We start from the raw sequence: 21,545 nt of genomic DNA on the forward strand, positions 1-21,545 counted from the left end.
GCGTTCTGCTATATTGTTTGAATAAATGTGCTTAAAATGGCAGATGTGTGCAAAATCCAATGATTCTCATTACTAGTTATCAAATACTGTGCCATTTTCAAACCCCAGTATATTATTTACTATGTTTTACTCTTCTGATGCCAGATCAGTTGCACCCCAAAGTGAAGCTAGCTTGTTTCCTAATTTCTAGCAATAAAATACAATAAAGCTGCTTAACATTGTCTGCCAGCAGCTATCTCACTTTAAAGACAAGACAGTGCAAAACTATGAGCATGTTATGCAGTAACTATCACAGTTCACAGATGTGACATTTTTCTCTTACCATAAATACAGATGAAATAGATACAGTAATCTCCATTTCTGCACTTAATATCGTTTTTAAAAAATCTAGCTAAACATATAATAAAATTTTTCAGATAATATAGCTGAGCTGTCAGAAGTTTGTTCATAAAGTTTGGTAATCTTTATTCAAAAAAGCAATAAAAGTCAATAGTTAGGCTCAATCTCCACTAAAATGAGCAGGCAAGTAGTGATTGAGGCTGGCGTCACCTGTCATTTCAAGAAGTGATTTTCCTGTCCTATTAAGGCCACCAACATTTTCAAAACTGGGTAGAGGGAGCTAAAGAGGAATTTGACTCTTGGCTTTATTCACAGCTAGCTCATCTATGTATGATGAGATGCTCTCGTGCAATTTGGTGCAGGCTAGAGAAGCATCTGCACAGATGAAGAAAGTCCATCAGCCAGAAACGGTCCCAGTTCTAAAAAAACAGATAAAAATACACAGAACAGACAAAAGCACGGGGAACAAATATTAAAAATCCAGATTGCAAAAAGAATAAAATTGAAGTCCAGCCTAATCCAGTATCCACTACTTCCGGCACTCCCTTTCTTCTTTTTTGTCTTACTCAGAATCCCTTGTAGAAACATACATTCCCTCCAGCACGAGCCAAGAACTGAAAGGGACTCCTGATCGTTCAACTCAATGCAGATGTCATTAAAATGCTACACTAGCTGTGCTTGTATGGATGGCTGTGCCTGCTCAGAACCCAAGGGACCACCAGAGCTGCTTCTAGTTTATTGCGAACCAACTTGCACAGTGCCAAGTCCAAGACAAACAAGACATCCCTCAGGTGGAAACAGTACGAGAGAACTAGAGCAATTCTTGAAAAAAATATAATTCTGCTGAGACTTTCACGGCTGATCCTGGGGCCGCTTTGGAGATGGGGCCGCTGTCACCACTACAGTGGATACTGCTTTTGTAGAGCCAGACACTGTTCCCTGCTGGAGATGGGAGGCTGGGACTGTCTGAATCCGCACCTGTACAAAGCAGAACGAGATTCGAAATCCCCACCACCACAGAAAACCTCTGTCATTAAACAAAATTTCTTACCGAAAGCTTGCCTCTCCCTCTTCCCCCTCAAATCCTCAACTGTCTGACTGAAGCACTGTCTAAATGCACAAGTAAATAAAGGACGCAAAAAAGTAATTGCAATTATCAGGTGATTGCGGCATTTCAAAGCCAAGCTAGTGATGACAAAAGTGAGTGAAGGGGGGCCCTTACCTGGGCAGCTTGGCCTTGTTGCTGCAGCTGTTGCAATTGCTGGGCAGTCAGGAAGCTCACTGGCTTGTTCCCAGCAATCAGTTTTGTTCCGGCTGGCATTGTGGTGAGGATGATATTTCGCCCCAACCCGCTAATGCTGTGGAAAGAAAGTCATCCAGAAGTCAGGGGGATATTGCAGGCAGGGGGAGGTGGGCTCTTTTTGCATTAAGCTGGCCTTTTCACATTGGTTACTGCGGCCTTCAGGTTCTCAGTACTTTACAAGAATGCCAGGAAGCTTTCCATTTAACACTGATAGCTCCCAAGTTTTACTTCATTTTGCCGAATTAGTAGCATTTTTAAGGGAAGAAGCCACTGCTCATCTGCTTCAGGAAGAAACATCATTTCCACCCTAGGAGAGCCTCCACATAAAACCCTGTGCGTTCAGGATCTCAGACAGCTGAACTCTGCACATTTCACTACAAAGTTTATGGGGAAACACAGTGCCACACGGCCAAGGGGATGGGCAGATAATCCCCCCGTCCTTTAAAAAGCAGCCAGACCTGTGAAAAAATAATCACTAGTTAATTGTTCACTCTGAAACTTGTATGTTCTGACTAACTAAGGATTACGGTTCAACAGCTAAGGAGCAGGTGGGAAGTTGACAAGTTTAAAGGGAAAACGGGGGGATAGCCAAATAAAATAAGGATGCCAGGACATTATGGATCATTCACTATCACCCAGGGGGCTTTTAAAAAAAAATCAAACTGAACACTACTTAAAACATTCTACAGACAGAGATTTTGCTCTATGAAGTTTTCAGAGGCTGAAGGAATTAGCATATTTCAGTACTTTCAATCCTCCTTTTACTGGATTTCCAGTGGCCTAATTACAGCCCATAGAAATTCATTTCTGAAGACTCCCAATTCCCCCTGCATTACTCACTTGGCCCCAAGGTTGCCCTTGATGATGGGAGCAGTCACAACGTTCTTGCCTTTCACAGGCTGGCTTATGACCGAGAGGGGCACGGTGATTCGGGCAGGCAGCTTCCCCTAGGCAAATAAATAAATAATACGCAGAAATCAATATGCAGAAATTATTTGTACCATTCCATCTGCCCTATGAATACCCAAAGGGAAATGATACCCCCTCCCCTTGCAAACCCCCCCCCCATTTCTCTTTCTGCAGAAACAGACCATCGCAATACATTTAACCCCTGCACACAGCACTTACAGCAATTCCTAGTGGCAGAAGGAAAACAGAAGAATAACAAAACAACACATTATCTTTAATGCTGACGCCTTCCCATCTCATGTAGTCTCTGGAGTAGTGGCAGGCCTTGGCAGCTTGAAGATGGGTGGACTTCAACTCACCCAGGATGCTGGCTGGGGAATTCTGGGAGTTGAAATCCACCCACCTTCAAGCTGCCAAGGTTGAGAAACCCTGCTCTGGAGAACCTACGTTACCTACCGGCTGGGAGGTGGATACCACAGTGGTGCTCACAGGGACCTGTCGCACGGTGGAGGTTCCTGTTCCTATACTTATGGGCGTTCCTGCCGCGCCTGACACTACAGCGACCGCCTTGGAGACCGAAGCTGTCATGGTGGGCAGAGAAACGGCTGAGGTATGGACAGTGCCAGGCATGCTCACTGAAGAAGAGGGCATCTGTTTGGCATGAGTGGCAACTGTAATTGTCTGGCCAGGTTTGGGAGGCATCACCCCCATCCCCTGCACAATCCTTATGGTGGCCGCTGGCTTGGCTTCCGAGGAGGCCATGGTGGTCATGGCTTTGCCCTTCTGGTCTGCCACGGACATGCCTAGAGCAGGCATCAGTCTGAAGGCTGAACTGGCAGACTCCACTGTTTTCAAGTCCGGTGTCACTTTGACCACTGTGGGTCCAGCAGAACTGGGTGAAGCAGAGGTAGGCGTACTGGTCTTGGCGGGAGAGTCCGAGGACTGGATGGGGCTTGACGTGACACGCAAGGTGGCGCAGATGCCCTTCCCTGCAGTAGTGCTTCCAGCGGCAGTAGCAGTGCTGAAGAGGTCTTGGGTCAGTTTCACAGTGGTGACTTGAGATTTGGCCAGGGTAGCCATCATGTCTGGGGTGATGCGAAGAACCGTCTGCCCCTTGGCATCTGTGGTGATGGACGACGGAGGCAAACGCAGAACATCCTTGCCTTGAATACGGAAGTTGGACGTTGTAAGCGGGAGGCTGCTCCCAGCCTGGCTTTTCATGCCTAGCTGTCCAGTAATAGCCACCTGCAAAGCAAAACAGGCATTGTTCTGAACCTCTCTTTAAGAAATACCAACTAATGCTGTTCATATAGTGTCTAGCCACCCCAGCTAAGCAAAGCAGATAGGAAGGTCAAACTGGTCATAAGAGTTCATAAGAAAAGTGTCTTTCAGCGATTAGAGCCTTTGCTGAGAGGTCTTAAAAAACAGACAAATTAATGGGCAACAGGCCCATCACAACCAGCCTCTGTAGCCTCCTTTCGTTTGTCTGATGTCTATTTCCTACAGTTTGTAATGCGGCTGTCAGAAGCCTGAATTTCCACTTCCATTCTACCATCTCCTCCCTTTCAAGTTGCGTCTATAAGAAGGACGTGGAGTTGTATTTTATTTGCTTAGCATCAGAATGAATTTAAGAACTTAATAAATCAGGCATGGTGAGTTTCCCAGGGGCCCATGGTTAGCAGTAATCTACCTGCAGTACTTTCTTAGCAGCGTGCAGATCCTCACCTGTTTGATGATATTTTGGCCAGCAACATTCTGGAGGACAGCGGTGGATGAAGAGGAAGATGATGAAGAGGAGGAGGAGGACAAAGCAGCAGTGGAAGGATTGGGTGCTGCACTGCTCGGCGAACTACTGGCTGGCCTGGGGGCGGGAGTGGGCGCTGCAGGAATGCCTGTCCCAGTGACACCAGCTGCGCCAGTTACAGCAATGGTTGTCCTCTGCACTTGGACTGGGCTGGTCTGAGCTTTTACTGGCACAGTCATGACAGCCTGATAGGGGGAAAAAGTCACCATCATAATGTCTGCATAGTATCTAAGCGCCACTCCATTCTGTTTTAGGCTGCCTCACATGACCAAAAATTTCAAGGCAGCCATCACTCACTCTCCAGAATCACTCTTGGGAATACGTGTCTAGGCATTCTTGCCAGGGCTCCTTTCTAGTCCAATGATACATCGTGGGCACATGGAACAATTCTGTTTCGTGATTTACGAACTTGAAGAAACAAGTAGCACATCTAAGAGATGCCTAGAGTCTGTGGCTCACTTCCATCATTTTTTCCCCTCCAATTCAGCTAATTCAGCTGAATTCAGACAGATACACCTACACAAACTCAGTATTCTTTTTTAGCACTGCAGATGATGCAGCACAGAAAACACAAACTGCTCACATTCTACAGAGGAAGTTGTTCCTAACAGCAGAGCTCTGCTTTTGGGAATCTATTTGCTGGTAACAACAGTCAAACATAGCTGGTTCAGAGGCCGAAGCTCTCCCTCTCTCTAGAACTCCCCCATGGATGATCTAGACATTCAAAAAACAAAGGGAATGGAAAGAGAAAACTATCCATGAAGAACGTAGGTTAAAAAAAAAAAAGGGCTAAAAATGAGACAGGATTCCTTCCAACAGAAGTTAAGAACCCTCCAAATCCTGTCTCCAAAGAACTTGCTAGTCCCAGGGTATTTTGCTTTTCTAAGCAAGAACATCTTCAGCAAAGGATCGTTACCTTGTCGTGGTGCTGGAGCTTGAGCACCTCAGTGATGCCATGAGCTAAACCGTGAAGGGCCACCCAAGACGGGAAGGTCATGACAGAGAGGTCAGACTAAATGCGATCCCTGGGGAAGGTAATGGCAACCCACCCCAGTATTCTTGCCGTGAAAACTAAATAGATCAGTACAACCAGAGATATGTCGGTATACCATCGGAAGATGAGACCCCCAGGTCGGAAGATGGTCAAAATGCTACTGGGGAGGAACAGAGGATGAGCTCAACTAGCCCCAGACGTGACGACGCAGCTAGCTCAAAGCCGAAAGGACGGCTAACGGCCGATGGTGCTGGTGGTGAATGGCGAATCCGATGTTCTAAGGATCAACACACCATTGGAACCTGGAATGTAAGATCTATGAGCCAGGGCAAATTGGATGTGGTTATTGGTGAGATGTCAAGATTAAAGATAGACATTTTGGGCGTCAATGAACTGAAATGGACTGGAATGGGCCACTTCACATCAAATGACCACCAGATCTACTACTGTGGACAAGAGGACCACAGAAGAAATGGAGTAGCCTTCATAATTAATAGTGAAGGGGCTAAACCAGTGCTTGGATACAATCCAAAAAACGACAGAATGATCTCAATTCGAATTCAGGGCAAACCATCTAACATCACAGTGATCCAAATATACGCCCCAACCACAGATGCTGAAGAAGCTGAAGTAGAGCAGTTCTATGAGGATCTGCAGCACCTACTGGACAATACGCCTAAAAGAGACGTTATTTTCATCACAGGAGACTGGAATGCTAAGGTGGGCAGTCAAATGACACCTGGAATTACAGGTAAGCATGGCCTGGGAGAACAAAACAAAGCAGGGCATAGGCTGATAGAATTTTGCCAAGACAACTCACTCTGCATAACAAACACTCTCTTCCAACAACCTAAGAGACGGCTTTATACATGGACTTCCCCAGATGGACAACACCGAAATCAGATTGACTACATCCTTTGCAGCCAAATGTGGCGGACATCTATACAGTCGGTAAAAACAAGACCTGGAGCTGACTGTAGTTCAGATCACGAACTTCTTCTTGCACAATTTAGGATCAGACTAAAGAGATTAGGGAAGACCCACAGATCAGCTAGATATGAGCTCACTAATATTCCTAAGGAATATGCAGCGGAGGTGAAGAATAGATTTAAGGGACTGGACTTAGTAGATAGGGTCCTGGAAGAACTCTGGACAGAAGTTCGGAACATTGTGCAGGAGGCGGCAACAAAATACATCCCAAAGAAAGAGAAAACCAAGAAGGCAAAATGGCTGTCTGCTGAGACACTAGAAGTAGCCCAAGAAAGAAGGAAAGCAAAAGGCAACAGTGATAGGGGGAGTTATGCCCAATTAAATGCAAAATTCCAGAGGTTAGCCAGAAGAGATAAGGAATTATTTTTAAACAAGCAATGCACAGAAGTGGAAGAAGACAATAGAATAGGAAGGACAAGAGACCTCTTCCAGAAAATTAGAAACATTGGAGGTAAATTCCAGGCCAAAATGGGTATGATCAAGAACAAAGATGGCAAGGACCTAACAGAAGAAGAAGAGATCAAGAAAAGGTGGCAAGAATGTACAGAAGACCTGTATAGGAAGGATAACAATATCAGGGATAGCTTTGACAGTGTGGTCAGTGAGCTAGAGCCAGACATCCTGAAGAGTGAGGTTGAGTGGGCCTTAAGAAGCATTGCTAATAACAAGGCAGCAGGAGGCGACGGCATCCCAGCTGAACTGTTCAAAATCTTGCAAGATGATGCTGTCAAGGTAATGCATGCTATATGCCAGCAAATTTGGAAAACACAAGAATGGCCATCAGATTGGAAAAAATCAACTTATATCCCCATACCAAAAAAGGGAGACACTAAAGAATGTTCAAACTATCGAACAGTGGCACTCATTTCACCTGCCAGTAAGGTAATGCTCAAGATCCTGCAAGGTAGACTTCAGCAATTCATGGAGCGAGAATTGCCAGATGTACAAGCTGGGTTTAGAAAAGGCAGAGGAACTAGGGACCAAATTGCCAATATCCGCTGGATAATGGAAAAAGCCAGGGAGTTTCAGAAAAACACCTATTTCTGTTTTATTGACTATTCTAAAGCCTTTGACTGTGTGGACCATAACAAATTGTGGCAAGTTCTTAGTGGTATGGGGATACCAAGTCATCTTGTCTGCCTCCTGAAGAATCTGTATAACGACCAAGTAGCAACAGTAAGAACAGACCACGGAACAACGGACTGGTTTAAGATTGGGAAAGGAGTACGGCAGGGCTGTATACTCTCACCCTACCTATTCAACTTGTACACAGAACACATCATGCGACATGCTGGGCTTGAGGAATCCAAGGCTGGAGTTAAAATCACTGGAAGAAACATTAACAATCTCAGATATGCAGATGATACCACTTTGATGGCTGAAAGCGGAGAGGAACTGAGGAGCCTTATGATGAAGGTGAAAGAAGAAAGTGCAAAAGCTGGTTTGCAGCTAAACCTCAAAAAAACCAAGATTATGGCAACCAGCTTGATTGATAACTGGCAAATAGAGGGAGAAAATGTAGAAGCAGTGAAAGACTTTGTATTTCTAGGTGCGAAGATTACTGCGGATGCTGACTGCAGTCAGGAAATCAGAAGACGCTTAATCCTTGGGAGAAGAGCAATGACAATTCTTGATAAAATAGTTAAGAGCAGAGACATCACACTGACAACAAAGGCCCGCATAGTTAAAGCAATGGTGTTCCCCGTAGTAACATATGGCTGCGAGAGCTGGACCATAAGGAAGGCTGAGAGAAGGAAGATCGATGCTTTTGAACTGTGGTGTTGGAGGAAAATTCTGAGAGTGCCTTGGACTGCAAGAAGATCAAACCAGTCCATCCTCCAGGAAATAAAGCCAGACTGCTCACTTGAGGGAATGATATTAAAGGCAAAACTGAAATACTTTGGCCACATAATGAGAAGACAGGACACCCTGGAGAAGATGCTGATGCTAGGGAGAGTAGAGGGCAAAAGGAAGAGGGGCCAACCAAGGGCAAGATGGATGGATGATATTCTAGAGGTGACGGACTTGTCCCTGGGGGAGCTGGGGGTGTTGACGACCGACAGGAAGCTCTGGCGTGGGCTGGTCCATGAAGTCACGAAGAGTCGGAAGCGACTAAACGAATAAACAACAACAAAAAGCAAGAAGATCCGCAAAAGATTTCATGACAACAGAATACTCTGTGTTAAGCAGTGATTTAGGGAGCTAGGTATTTACATGGGAAGCACCTACGCTTGTTCCCCTTTTCTGCTGGCACAAGTAAAGGGGTGAGTAATTTATGCAGATACCTTAGTTTCAATGCACTGAATTATGCTGTGGACAATTGTTACTCAAGGATGTAAAATACAGAGGTGATTCTCTGTTCCTTATTGGTGGAGAGATCACTGGGGAGGAAGATTACTAACACCCACCCTCATTCACACCTGCTACTCACCTGAGGGAACACTTTGCTGGGCGCAGAAGTGGAAGGAACCCGAATCTGAGGTACAGATGCCAGAGAGGGCTGCTGTTGTGCTACCGCTGGGGCTGGCTGAGCCGGAGGGGGGAGGCTAGATGGAGCTGTAACCACTCGGACTTGTGGGAGGCCCGAGGAAGTGGTGTGGGTAGCTGTCCGCGAGGTGGGTAGCTGAGATCCAGGCTGTGCCTGCGTGCTCTGTGGGGTAGAGAGCAACGTCCCAAGCTGTGGCATGGTGGGAGAAGATACCAAAAGGATGCTATGCAACAAATGAAACAAAAAAATCCTGATGAATGTACAAAAATATAGAACCTTTCTGCTACAACACTCTTTCAATCAAGAGTTTCAACTGGATGAAGTGTTTAAAGCAGGGTGACATAACACAGGTCATTATTTTCTCAGAAAAACAATGATTCAATGAACAAATACTTTATCATCTGAAAGACTTAAAGACATTTCCCCAAATTACTTGGAAAGCCTGCCAATATTTCTGTAATCCTCAAACAAAGCAGACCACCTGAGCCAACAATGTTTTCCAAACAGTCCCTATTCTGTTGCCACCTGCTAAGCTAGGGAGGAATCCCCTGTGGAAGATTATAACTTAGAAATCTGGCACAGTTGGCTATGCTTTTCCCCCTGTTTTGTAGTATACATTGTTTAGCAGCCTATTAATCGCCTGCCCCTGCTTATCCTACCCGTGGATATTTCTAACCCATTCCTACTTTTTATTAAGATGAACAAGAGAGTTACCTTTGGTTGGATTTTGCTTGCTCTGTTGCAACACAAGACAAACTCTTGCTAACCACAGAGACAGGAGGGGGCGAAATAGGCATTGTTGGCAAAGGAAGTGCGGCAGGTGTCACTGGCGTTACAGGGGTCGGTGGCATGCTGGAATCACTGACGCTCAGCTGGCCAGGCTCAGAGGTGCCAGTGGTCACTACTTTCACCGAACCCTCCTTGATGCTGGATTTCTACAACGTCAAATAAGGAGCTTATTTCCATGGAACACACCCTGCATTCACCTCTGACAATCTGGACAAGTTCACGAGAGTGAAGAAAACCATAACTTCTAAAAATAGGCTGCATTTCAGTAATGCAGCAAACACTTTGCATTTAAAACGCCCATCATGCAACTCCTGACAATTTCAGATAGGATTGGGAAGACCAAGAAAACTGCTGCTAATCGTTGCAGGTAGAACTCCACTAAATGGATCACTAAGCTGTCTCTGTGAGCTGCCTGTGCACTCACTGGACAGATTTAAGAGGGAGAATAAAAAACAAATAGCTACTCTCTATGTAGTGAAAAGGCAACAATTCCTGAAAGCAACCACAACTTTCTGTCCTTAGCCTATTGTTTATCGTATGCAGAATGTTTTTTCACTGGCTGTATTGGCACATAATATTAAGCTGCAACTCACCACAACATTCAGGAGAGAAGAAAGATGCATTAATCCTTACTTGTGTCCTACCCATCTGTACCCTTGAGTGAACAATCTGTAGCTTCCATTTTTATTGCCCACCCCATATCCTATGTAGCTCAGGAGTAACTCAGAAAGGCTGGCTTTTACTTTTATTTAAGTGTAGCGTCTTGGACCAGGAACTGAGGTTGAAACTGATAACGATGGGAATGTTTTTCTATGACATCATCTACATGTCAAATCAAGTCTGTGAGAGAATGCAGATATACGAGTCTCCTCGGAATTCTCTTCTCTTGGAGACTCACCTTCCCAAACTTAGAATTGGCCCAACATATTTCATTTTAAGAATACAAATTGCCTATCTGCAGTCAGGTTTAGAACAGAATATGGCAGAAAAAACACCAACTCCTGTCCAAGCCTTCAGGGCAGGACAGTAAATGATTCATCTGAAAATCTTTGCCCCAAATACTACACCAGACAACTTACTGCCTTTGCAGGAGGCTTCGGTTTCTGCTGAAGAGCCTTCTTGGCCTTCGCTGCAGCTGCCTGGGCCTGATGAATCCGCTCTGGAAGGGAGAATCAGCAGCTGTTCTCAGACAGACACGAACAAAAAGACATGCACACCTACACAGCCCTTTCCTTAAAAACACACATGTGATCCCAAGAATTCCCACTCTGCCGAGGGAGATAATCTGCCAGCCTGGGACAGGCACGTCATACATGAAAATGATTAATGTTCTAAAGGCACTTTTATGAGCTCCTTTGGAAGCCTGTTCCTACAGGCAGCTTTTATGTCTTTAAATTATGAATATGAGAAAGCAACAGCTATTCAGGAGAACAAGAGGAAAATTATATGTTCCCTCTCAGTAATGGCAGAATTTATAGTAAACAGGGCACAACATGTTGTTACTAGTAGTCTAGGTTTTGGTTAAAAATGGATGGATGGATGGAAGGAAGGAAGGAATCTAGTTTTAATACACTGTTTATAGGTGGGGCACCCTACAACATGAATTGACTCTATATTTACATCCAAATAGTTCCATCTGGGGAGTCAGAGACTTTCTCTATGGTAAAGTGCAGCAGCCAGGGTTTTCCCCCCCCTTCATTTCTATAATGCGATGCGTTTTACATAACAGGACAGTCATGCAGCGCTGACTCTTCTTCATGTTTACGACAAATTCACGACGTTACAGTGAATTGAATGTTGTTAGGGCCCTCCAGGCAATACCTACCAAACTCCTCTTCACTCCTGTCTCGGTGGAGATATATCCACAGTTTGCGACCAGTATCGTATTTTACACAGGGATCTTTCTCATAGTGCAATCGATCTAAAGCACCACTCACCACAGTGTTAACCTGAGAAAAGGATTCACCATGAAATAAGGGGTGCAAAAGACTTTTAATTTAGAAGCAACCTATCAGCAACTTGTAGAAGGGCGGGAAAGAATGTGTGCGTGGCGTGAGAAATACGCCCCACGAGAAGCAACTGGGTACCTAAACCATTTCAAACCGAGAGGCAAGATGGACAAAAAAGACACATGAAGCTCTCTGGATATTCAGATCTACAGAAAACTTCCCTTGTTAAGCTCTACGCCTTTTATGAATGCTTCAGTTCTAAGATAACCCCAGCTGCAGTAGCATATCCTATCCCTGCATGTTACCTGGTACAATATTCAAAATCCATGAAAGCGCATTTTACAACTCCATTAGCTAATCTGCAGCTCTGCTCACATTCTACTAAACTGTATCTTTTAAAGAATATCACAATGCATTGCTAAATTCAGGTGGAACAAATGTGTATATTTAGAGGAATTCTGAGACACCAGTAATGTGGTTTGAACATATCCAGCTTACCTGAGCACTGGTGACGTCAGGAGCAAGAAACTGGGAGTCCTTCAGAAGCTCACAGATTTCAGCACGAGTTCCCTCTCCATTTGGAAGGCGGGCTGCAGCATCCCGAACTGAGACAGCAAGGAAGATCAAGCACAGTCAAGGTCCCTGCTGAATTCAGCACTGAAGTAGTAATTCTTGAACTATTCATATCCCATTTATTCAGCTTGGGATTTAGCTTTTCTCCTCCCCCCTAAAGAAATTTTCCAGGCAGCTATCCCGTTATGCAGACAATCCAGATTCCAAGAATAACCCTGAATTCATCTATAATTGCTTCCCTTTCATCTTCGATTATGATCTCAACTTCTATAGCGTCCTTCTCTACATGACAAAATATACTTCTCCATTCCTTCAAATGCAAATATATGACCGGTTCTGTTTCCTGTGAAAAGGCTGAAATCTTCCTGCCTATTTGGGGGCCAAGAAGTGATTTCCTGCTTTCAAGCCTTCTAAGGCTATACTAATGTGCCATAAGACGATGAGTCTCTTCATGTCCTCCTTTTGCTACCTGTTACTCAGGACTGGTGAATCCTGGCAGACAAAATGATTTCTGGATTACGCTTTCTACAGCAGAGAGCAAGGCTTCATTCCTGGTATTTCCAGTTCCAAAAGGCCGTGTTGGGAAAGACCTTTGTCTAAGTACAGAAGAGCTACAAACAGACAGAGCAGATAATGCTAAGCCGTATGTACAAATAGTCTGTCTCTCTCTCTATGAAGCAGCATTACGCATCTGGCTTTCCCCTGGAACCTTCTTAAAGCTATCAGGCTACTCTGCATTGTCAAACTACACGTTCATCTCACTATCTCCTCTCAGCATGTGGTTACTGGGTAGCCAAGTTCTTCTATTTGATTTCAAAAATTAAACCTGGAATCATAATGAATTGAGGACCTTTTTATCCCACCTTTCAACAGACAATTTTCAAGATGGTTTTACAGCATAGTTTAAAACTAGAAATGAATTAAATTCTACCCTGATACAATACTGCCAATTTCCTCCCATGAATGGGCACATATGGAAATTCCCTGTCTGTCTGTCTCTCTCTCTCTCTCTCTCTCTCTCACACACACACACAGTGCAGATGACAACCTACCAAGAGACAATATGGTGACATATGCAGGTCTGTCTGACCGCAACAGAGAATGTTCCCGGGGTTTGTTTAAAGAGGTTTCCTTATCAAACACTCCTTTCACGGGGCCCACCACTGACTCAAAGCCATGCATGCAGAAGGTAAAAGCTTTGTGAGGTTGGCTGTATCGATAACGCTCCTGCAGACATAAAAGAATGAAGGACACACAAGTGAGAGATTCACGCAAGAGGACAGCAGAGCAAGATGGGTAAACGTCCATGGTTAACTCTTGTCTTTGGCTTTAGTCAAGACAATGCTCAGATGAAGACAGAGATCAAGAAGGATAATTGGTCATATTTAAATAATACAAATGGAGGCATATGCAGCTGGATTTGGAGCACTTCCAGGTTTAATGTTGCTTGATAAACGTAATGAATCATGGATAAAGAGTAAAGGGAAAATTCAAGTACTGTATAAGAGAGCAATAAGTACTTGGCAGTATGACATTTTGCTTCTGAACTCCTAGCATTATCTCATAGTTGACCAAAAAAATTATACAATCTTAACTATTTTACCTGAAGTGCTCAGGCGAAAATATCCTGTTTTCATTTGAAATTCCAGGACTTTGCTTACAGGGATCAGCAGGATTTAATCACGTGCTTTTAACATTTCCATAGGCGGTACACGCAATGTAGCTGATGAACAAGGAATGCTCAAAATGTTGATGCCATTAATCAGAGGAAAATTGAACTGAGGCAGAGCAATGGTGCAGTGGTTCTTAAACTGGGGGTAATTGCCCCCAAGAGGGTAATTTGGGCATATCCTGGGGGTAATGGAGCAATTTATAATTGCTTGTTTGTGACTCAAGGACAAGTTTGGGACTGTTGCTACCAAGATGCTCGTGTAAAACAACAGAGTTGGGTTCTTTTGTGGGGGTAATGACATTATTTGAGACTGGGAAAAGGGGTAATTGGGCCAAACCATTTAAGAACCACTGCAATGGCCCCTGCTGACTGAAGCTTTTTTCAGATGTATCTGAGGCTGAATCCTCACTTTCCTTACCTGTTCCTGGAAAACACGTTTCTCTTCTCCAGTGCTAGGCCGGACTACGTAGTCAGTCCTTCTGAAACAGACAACAGCGTGAGACTCAGTGAACGTAATATGACTGCAGAGAAGCTCAGAACAAGCTCCTGGAATATTCTGATAGGTAACAAATGTGGGTGGAAAACTTATATTAAACCTTCACACATTTAATGGTTGGGTCTTCAAATTGCTGCCCATGTTCCTCCCTAACAAAGAGAGAGAGAGAGAGAATATCTAGAAACCAAGGTTATCTCACAAGTTCTGCTACTGTATGTTTGTTATTTTTTTATTTTTTTTTTAATCCGTTCAATTGTGTCCAATTCTCCAAGACTGCCTGGACAAGTCCCTGCAGTTTTCTTGGCAGGGTTTTTCAGAAGTGGTTTGTCATTGCCTCCTTCCTAGGGCTGAGAGAAAGTGACTGGCCCAAGGTCACTGAGCTGGCTTTGTGCCTAAGGTGGGACTAGAACTCACGGTCTCCCAGTTTTTAGCCCAGTCCCTTCACCGATACACCAAACTCTTTCTCATGTTTGCAATATTTTGAGAGAAATACGTTAATCTTCCTCAGGATTACCTTAGCAATCTTTCAAACAAAAAGGCCACGCAAGTGGGAAAAATGGGAAATTAAATATATAAACTAATAAATGCATATACACATTAAACAAGCAAGGGGGCAACACATACTTGCCTCTTCTTACTCCCTTTCAATCTTAACACTCACTGAACATTCCATTTATCTGCCCCCATGCTTTATTTCCATCCCGTGCTGTCTTATCACATTAAGCAACTAATCTTCAAATCTATATTCCGCACAGGACATTCCATAATTCACTCCTATTCAGTTCATCATATGCTTTTTCAAAATCAATAAACATACAGTAAACTTTCTTTCTCACATTGATATATTTCTCAATATGGAGAAGAGCAAAAATCTCGTCTGCGCACACACACGCCATTAAGCTGCACTGTTCTTCCCGAATTCTGCTCACTGCCACCTCTCGTAACCTTTCAGTGAGGATTCTGCCAAACACCTTTCTAGACACCCTTAACAAACAAATCACCCTCTCATTTTTGCACTTATTTTTTCCTATTGTTCCCTTTCTATAGGGAACGGTATCAGCAAGTCCTAGGACACAGCACTCCCCAGAAACACACTAATTTGCTGTTGCTCAACTGGCATTTCCAGTAATTTGAGACATAGCAATGATAGTGATGAGGAAAAGGAAAAAAAATGCAACCTTCTTTATGATCTTGGAGCCCTAGTCTGAGAGCAGAAGGAAGATATAATTCCTCCCTGTTCACCTAGGCATCTTTTTAGGAGAAGAATTATGAGGTCAGTCCAAGGACTGGAACACAAGAGCACCTGTTTTGCTGACTCAGTTTCTCTGACTCTGCAAAGACAGATCCATTCCAATTTGGAGCCACTGTCACGTTTCCCAACCAAAAATGTTACGGGCATGGCAACTGAACAAAACCAAAGACAAAACTCTTCAGGGGAGCAAATAAGTAAGATCCCACAAGCAGCGTGCATGAGGGAAGAGCTTCCTGCTAATCCCCACTGTATAAAATCTGAGGTTTTCCCATTTTGAGAACACATTCTCACTATTTGATTTCTGTTCCTGCCTTGTCAATCTGACAAAAATGGATGAAAAACCACAGTGTTGAAGTGCTTTCTGGATTTCCCCCAGGCTACAATGTAATTACCTTGGAAAGTCAAAACAGGTAAATGGTCAGCAGTGAGAAAGAGCCTAAACCATAGAGTGAATTTCTGTATCTGAAGCTGTATATCTAAAGAGGTCTTCCCTTTTACAAAATACAAGGATTCACTGAAATGCATTTTAAAACCTGGAGTATGGACAGAAAAAACTCCAGCAGGTGAGTTTTTATACAAACACATTTGGCTACATCTGGCTAATTCTCTTTGTTTTAAAGATCTTAAGAGGGTCAAATCTTTATCTCCTTTACTTGAAAAAACCTAGAATGGCTCCATCACTTGGCTATACCTTATATCCCAATGATCCAGTCTGTTCCTTCCAAACTCCTAAAAGCTGAAATATGAACTTTAAAAAGACCTTTAAAGGTCTAACCAACTCTATGACCTTTCCATTTATCTGTCATCAATGTTTATGGCATACTGGCTTTTTTTGGAAAAAATGATCTTGATTTTTGAGTAATTTTTATTTAGCTTTCCCTTACTGCAGTATTGTTAGGGCATGAAGACTTCACAAACCACAGTATGTTGCAGAGAGAATAACCACATCACTGGAATTAAGAGCACTGCTGTAGGTCTCACTTGGCTTCAGGGAGTGAAATTGCACTTTAGTCAAATTCAGTCATAAAGCTTTCAGATAAATGTTAAATAGTAAAGCAACCAGAAAACAACTCTGCTTCACCCATTTTTGAATACAGATTTCAGTTAACAGATGTAGCAGCCCGAATAATCTAACCTGTACTGAGATTTTTTCCATACAGCATTTTAATCAAGAGTAGTAGCTTCCAACCAATCAAGAGAAAGTAAATCAAGGGAGAGTGGACCACACCAGCATATTCTCTGTAAACAGGATGACGTTATATTCCTTACTTGCATGTATCAAGCCAAGAAGCTTTTTAATCAGAAGCAACTACTTTAAATAGCAACTGAGGTTTTGAAAATGAAAGACATCCAGTATCCTACCATGACAACGTAAGTTATTATTGGAAATCTGGCCAAATTCCTTCTGTCTTTAATATAATTGTTAGCCAACATTTTACAGTAAGAAATAAATTAACATTAATGATAATGGACAGCTCTCTCTTTTCTTTTCTTTCTTTTCTTTTTTTTTTTTTTGCTGCCATGCTGGCTGGCTCATTAAAACTATTACCAATCAAAAAAGTTAGTGCCAGTCAGAGAAAATAACTTGAAATATATGCAAACCAATTTTAGGAAAGCTAGAAACCATTTTGAGCGTTATGAACACAGGAGTGCCTATCATACTTTTAAGCACCTCTGATAAGAGGGAAACGTTCATTTGGATACATGATAATTAATGAATACAAAGTATGTAATTCTAAATTATTCTTAAATAAATTACTGGACATCTATGTTCTATGTGTGCTGGGTTTGTGAATTAACATCATTTTAGAAAATCGTTAATCAACAAACAGAAAAGATAACCACTAATAATATTCTTCTAGCTCTTTTTTAAAAAAAATATTTTTACCTTCACACACAAAATGTATCTAAGAATTAATAATTAGTAACAGTAGAAGTATGAACATTCTTGGACTGTATTTAGCACATTAAGATGGATTTTAAAGCTTAGGCAAGTTTGATTTTTGAAGTGATTCCTGAAATCTATGGAAGTCTATACTCACACTCGGGGAATTGGCGTGGTAGCATCTGAACTGTCTTCATTGTCCTGACAAAGAGAAAGAAAGACTGTGAAACACAGCGGGTAAGCCAGCTGGCCTTGCGCCAGGTTGAAAGGAATACTTAATCGCACCTTGAAAAAAGCCTGGTCCTTCGTCTCCAGCCAAAGTTGGAAGAGCGCTGCCAGCTCCTTCTCGTGGTCTTGGGAAGAGCCTAGAGAAGAAAAAGAGCCATACAGATGACCATCCACCACGAATACCTGCACGATTAACAACAGCACTGTGATGCCAGGGTACCCCGCCCTCCATCACCTGATTCTTCTACTATAGAGAATGGAAAAGTGAAATTAGCGTTTATTTCCATCACAACAGAAGCTAGGAAGGATAACGAAGTAAATGTATGCAAAACACATGCTGGGTACTGGGGATAAACAAAAAGGAAAGGAAGGAGTCAAACAATGGTGATTTTTTTAGAGGGGGGAGCTAATGAGATGGGAAAATCAAAAGATTAACCAAGGATTCTCAGAGGGGATACTGGTGCAAAAAAACCCCCTCAAAAGGTGCAGAGAAAAGTGGTTCTGCCCTGTGCAAAAACAACAACACACCCCACCTGCAACAAATAAAGCAGGACTGAACTGGAGAAGAAGCTTCCTGGACTAAGTCTGCCAGTACAAGATGCTGATCCTGCGATATCTATCTCAGGATAACATATGCGCACAAGAAACACATCTTTTCTTCTAGACACGTTGGGGCAGGAACATACAGCTGTAAGAACAGTGGAACAGCTATACCTTCTCTAACTGGAATCTAAATGGCTCATTAGTCTAGATGACAAGGTTTAATAAGGAGGGTGGAGAAGGCAGCTTAGCTACTTTACCTATCAGTTTCCACTGCTGAGTTTTTTCCTTGAATTCAACAAAAGGAGAAAAGCTGGAAGAAGCATCTGTAACAAAAGCATTTTTACGATGTTTAGATATGGCCGTAATACATTTTTTCTATAATTCAGACTGTAGCACTGGATTAAAGCTCAACCTATGGAAAATGTGAGGTCCAATCAATGCTCGCTACCATTCTTCTATAAATTGTCATGCACGCCCTAGCCAAAGTCTTGGTAATTGAATCTAGGGATCTCTATCCTGGTATGAACTATAGCCAGATGCCTGACTGTACTTGGGAAGTCTGTATTTTCCATTGCAAAGCAATCCACAAGAAAAATGTCTATTTAAAGTCTGGCATGAAAATGAAAAACTATGAATTTTAGTACAACACGAAATTGGAAACATGTGTAGCACAACTGTTACGTGCATAGAAAATGTTTTATTTCTGAAAGATTTCCTTTAGATCCAAACAACAGTATCTAAGGCCAACAGATTTGACAACATAAAACACACAGATTAAAAAAATATTGTTGACTATTTTTTATCACGTGGATTAAAGTTTTTGAAGAAAGTTCTCCAGGAACAAAAAGCTGTTTTAACTGAATGAATCTGAGAGAGAGAACAGTACAATATCGGCAAGGTATATACTCTGAGAACAGCTACCCTTTGACATTAAATGGCTTGTATCAAAAAGTCAAATAACAAGGACAGATTAGATATAAGCAGCTGCCGACCCAATTGCATAAGCAACACATCTTTGTAAGCCACAATAAAAGCCTACTTCCTTAAATTCTTGGTGAATGTCAAGAAAGCAAACTTCTAAATGCTGGCAACTGCACACCTTTTAGCTTTAACGGAATCATTTGTTTTGCATGGTATCCAGAAAAAAAAAAGTGTCTCACCTCTGCTGACTCCAGTGAGATACTGCAAGGCAGGTAAAACCAGTTCTGACCAGTTGGGGGCAAAGGAGAACCAGCTGTTTAATGTGCTGGCAGGAGAAGACTGCCAGTCCATGACTTTATCTTCAAGCTGAACAAAAGGGGGCGACAGTTGGAATTTATATGGCTTGCAAAAACTGTCAATGGCCTGACATTCAATGTGAAGCGGAGAGTCACACGTGGCTAACTTAACTGCCAAGCTACGACTGCCTCTCAAATAGTTACACACTTTGTTCCCTCCCGAAGTACTAGTTGACTAGTACATTGCAGGAGCGTGCAAGTGTGCAGCAATAATCATGAAAAATAAATAAATCATCCAAGCCATATTAGCAGTACCGACTATTTAAGTACTTTAAATATCTAAAGTAAATATAGTTCATTCAAATCACCACAGAGCAAATAAAGTAAGAGACTCTTATACCCACAGGTAGGGATGTTTATTATTTATTAATTTAGCTTTTTTTAAGCTGCCTGACTCCAATTGGCTAAGCGGAAGCTACAAGGTTGAAAACTGTTCATTGGGGGAAGGGAAGAGAAGAGGAAAGGCAACCAACACAAAATGAGTCTACTAATAAATTAATAAAGATGGAAGGCTGGCCTTATAGAATTCTACCCTGAATCATTCCAGTTCTAGAAAGGCATCCTGAGGAGATGTGAAAACGCAGACGCTTACCACTGAGAGACTAGCAGGCCCCTCTAACAGCAGGATCTCGAGAAGCAGAGAAAAGAAGCTGGAGGAGATTTCATTGACTCCAAGACATGGCTTGATGTCTTCAAGAGGCCTTGGGAAGAGGACAGATTTATTTTAATGTAATTAAACTATTCAGCTACCATGACAAGCATAATACTTAGATAGATCATTCTGTGTTCAAAGCACTTCCACATGCATTATTTCAGATATCCAAGTATGAGGTGTCTCAATATTGCAGTTTAGGGGAGCTGTTAAACCTAAGAGGTTACCTAGCAAATCAGTGACTGAGCCAATAAGGTAGCTGAATATTCTTCCCCTCCTGCTTCCCTTACTGACCCAAACTTTTCACCAGCATGCTTAGGTGCTTTTTCAGCTACGATCTGCAGCTTTAAAACAAGAGAAATCTGTGTTATGCTTCCTCATCTGAAGTCAATGTACAGATGTACTTACAAATAATTCTCTCCTCTGTTATTGGACCTGATGTCACAATATGTATTGTAGGCTGACTTAACCTTATATCTGTGCCTTACACTGTAAGTCATAATTTTTATTTGACGATGTCGCAACTTACAGCAAGTTAATTGATGCATGGCATATTGAGTTTGAAACTTTGCTAGTGCAAGCAAAAAGCCTGTTGTTCTGATTAATCTCAATGCGTCTAGAACTGGCTTCGTTATAACTATAATTTATCTTACGTTTTGGGGAGTTACATATACAATGCCATTCCCTTTGGAAACAACTTACTCTTCTTTAACAGATGGGAGGGATGGGGGATCCCACAAGGGAGGAATGGGGGAGGGATCTTGAGAAACAGGAGGGATCCCATCAGGGTTGCCAAGAGATTCAGAGAAATCTTCAGCTTCAGATTTAATCACTTTTAACTTCTTTTTCTTTTTCTCCTCCTTTTCCTTCACCTTCTTTTTGAGGACAGCAAGGTCAAACAAGGCTTTTTAAAAAACAACAAGAAAGAAAAAAGATTTACTTAGCTACACAGCAGTTTTTAAAAACAGTCTTTAATGATAAAATTATATAGAAACATTATTACTACATTCTTTTCTCCATCAAGAATTAAAAAACCCTTTACATTAATCATGTACCTTTACACTATGCATGCTTATTTGGGAGCAGAGTCCAAGTTCAGTGGCACTTATCCCCAAATAAACATGAAAATAGCTGCAGCTGTAACTGTACATAACAGCTGTGATTGTACAAATTTACATGGTTGCAAACATATTGCAATTTTAGAAATTGTTAAACAACCACGTAACAAATGACCCATCGTTTAAAACCAGCAAGAGTTCAGAAAATTAGTTGTTCATATCACAACACAAACTGAAAGGTCAACCGGGCACATGGAAATGTCTTCTCTGCATCACAATCTATCCTCTACAAAACTGGAAATGCCAAAAGTGTAACAAATACTGCTGCTCCATTCAGACAAGCT

General features: G+C 42.4%; 1 protein-coding gene across 2 annotated transcripts in view; it reads right to left on the bottom strand.

The window, feature by feature from the left end:
* Positions 1–440: 440 nt before the first annotated feature.
* NFRKB (nuclear factor related to kappaB binding protein) overlaps positions 441–21,545 on the bottom strand; it is a 29,672-nt gene continuing 8,567 nt past the window's right edge. The window contains exons 10-27 of one of the 2 annotated variants that reach the window (XM_063311548.1): positions 20,846–21,047; positions 20,084–20,192; positions 19,375–19,501; positions 18,472–18,537; positions 17,729–17,808; positions 17,601–17,644; positions 14,229–14,286; positions 13,191–13,365; positions 12,064–12,170; positions 11,442–11,565; positions 10,696–10,775; positions 9,542–9,762; positions 8,771–9,050; positions 4,277–4,540; positions 3,008–3,796; positions 2,483–2,589; positions 1,562–1,697; positions 441–1,317 (exon numbers count right to left, since the gene is read on the bottom strand). In XM_063311548.1, coding sequence (XP_063167618.1) covers positions 1,192–1,317; positions 1,562–1,697; positions 2,483–2,589; positions 3,008–3,796; positions 4,277–4,540; positions 8,771–9,050; positions 9,542–9,762; positions 10,696–10,775; positions 11,442–11,565; positions 12,064–12,170; positions 13,191–13,365; positions 14,229–14,286; positions 17,601–17,644; positions 17,729–17,808; positions 18,472–18,537; positions 19,375–19,501; positions 20,084–20,192; positions 20,846–21,047 — 3,095 coding nt within the window. In that variant the 3' untranslated portion in view covers positions 441–1,191. Of the gene's footprint in view, positions 1,318–1,561; positions 1,698–2,482; positions 2,590–3,007; positions 3,797–4,276; positions 4,541–8,770; positions 9,051–9,541; positions 9,763–10,695; positions 10,776–11,441; positions 11,566–12,063; positions 12,171–13,190; positions 13,366–14,228; positions 14,290–17,600; positions 17,645–17,728; positions 17,809–18,471; positions 18,538–19,374; positions 19,502–20,083; positions 20,193–20,845; positions 21,048–21,545 lie in introns of both variants that reach the window. The other variant, XM_063311547.1, reaches the window with a different exon arrangement.

This window comes from Candoia aspera, chromosome 9 (assembly GCF_035149785.1).
Source record: "Candoia aspera isolate rCanAsp1 chromosome 9, rCanAsp1.hap2, whole genome shotgun sequence".
Classification (NCBI taxonomy): domain Eukaryota; kingdom Metazoa; phylum Chordata; class Lepidosauria; order Squamata; family Boidae; genus Candoia; species Candoia aspera.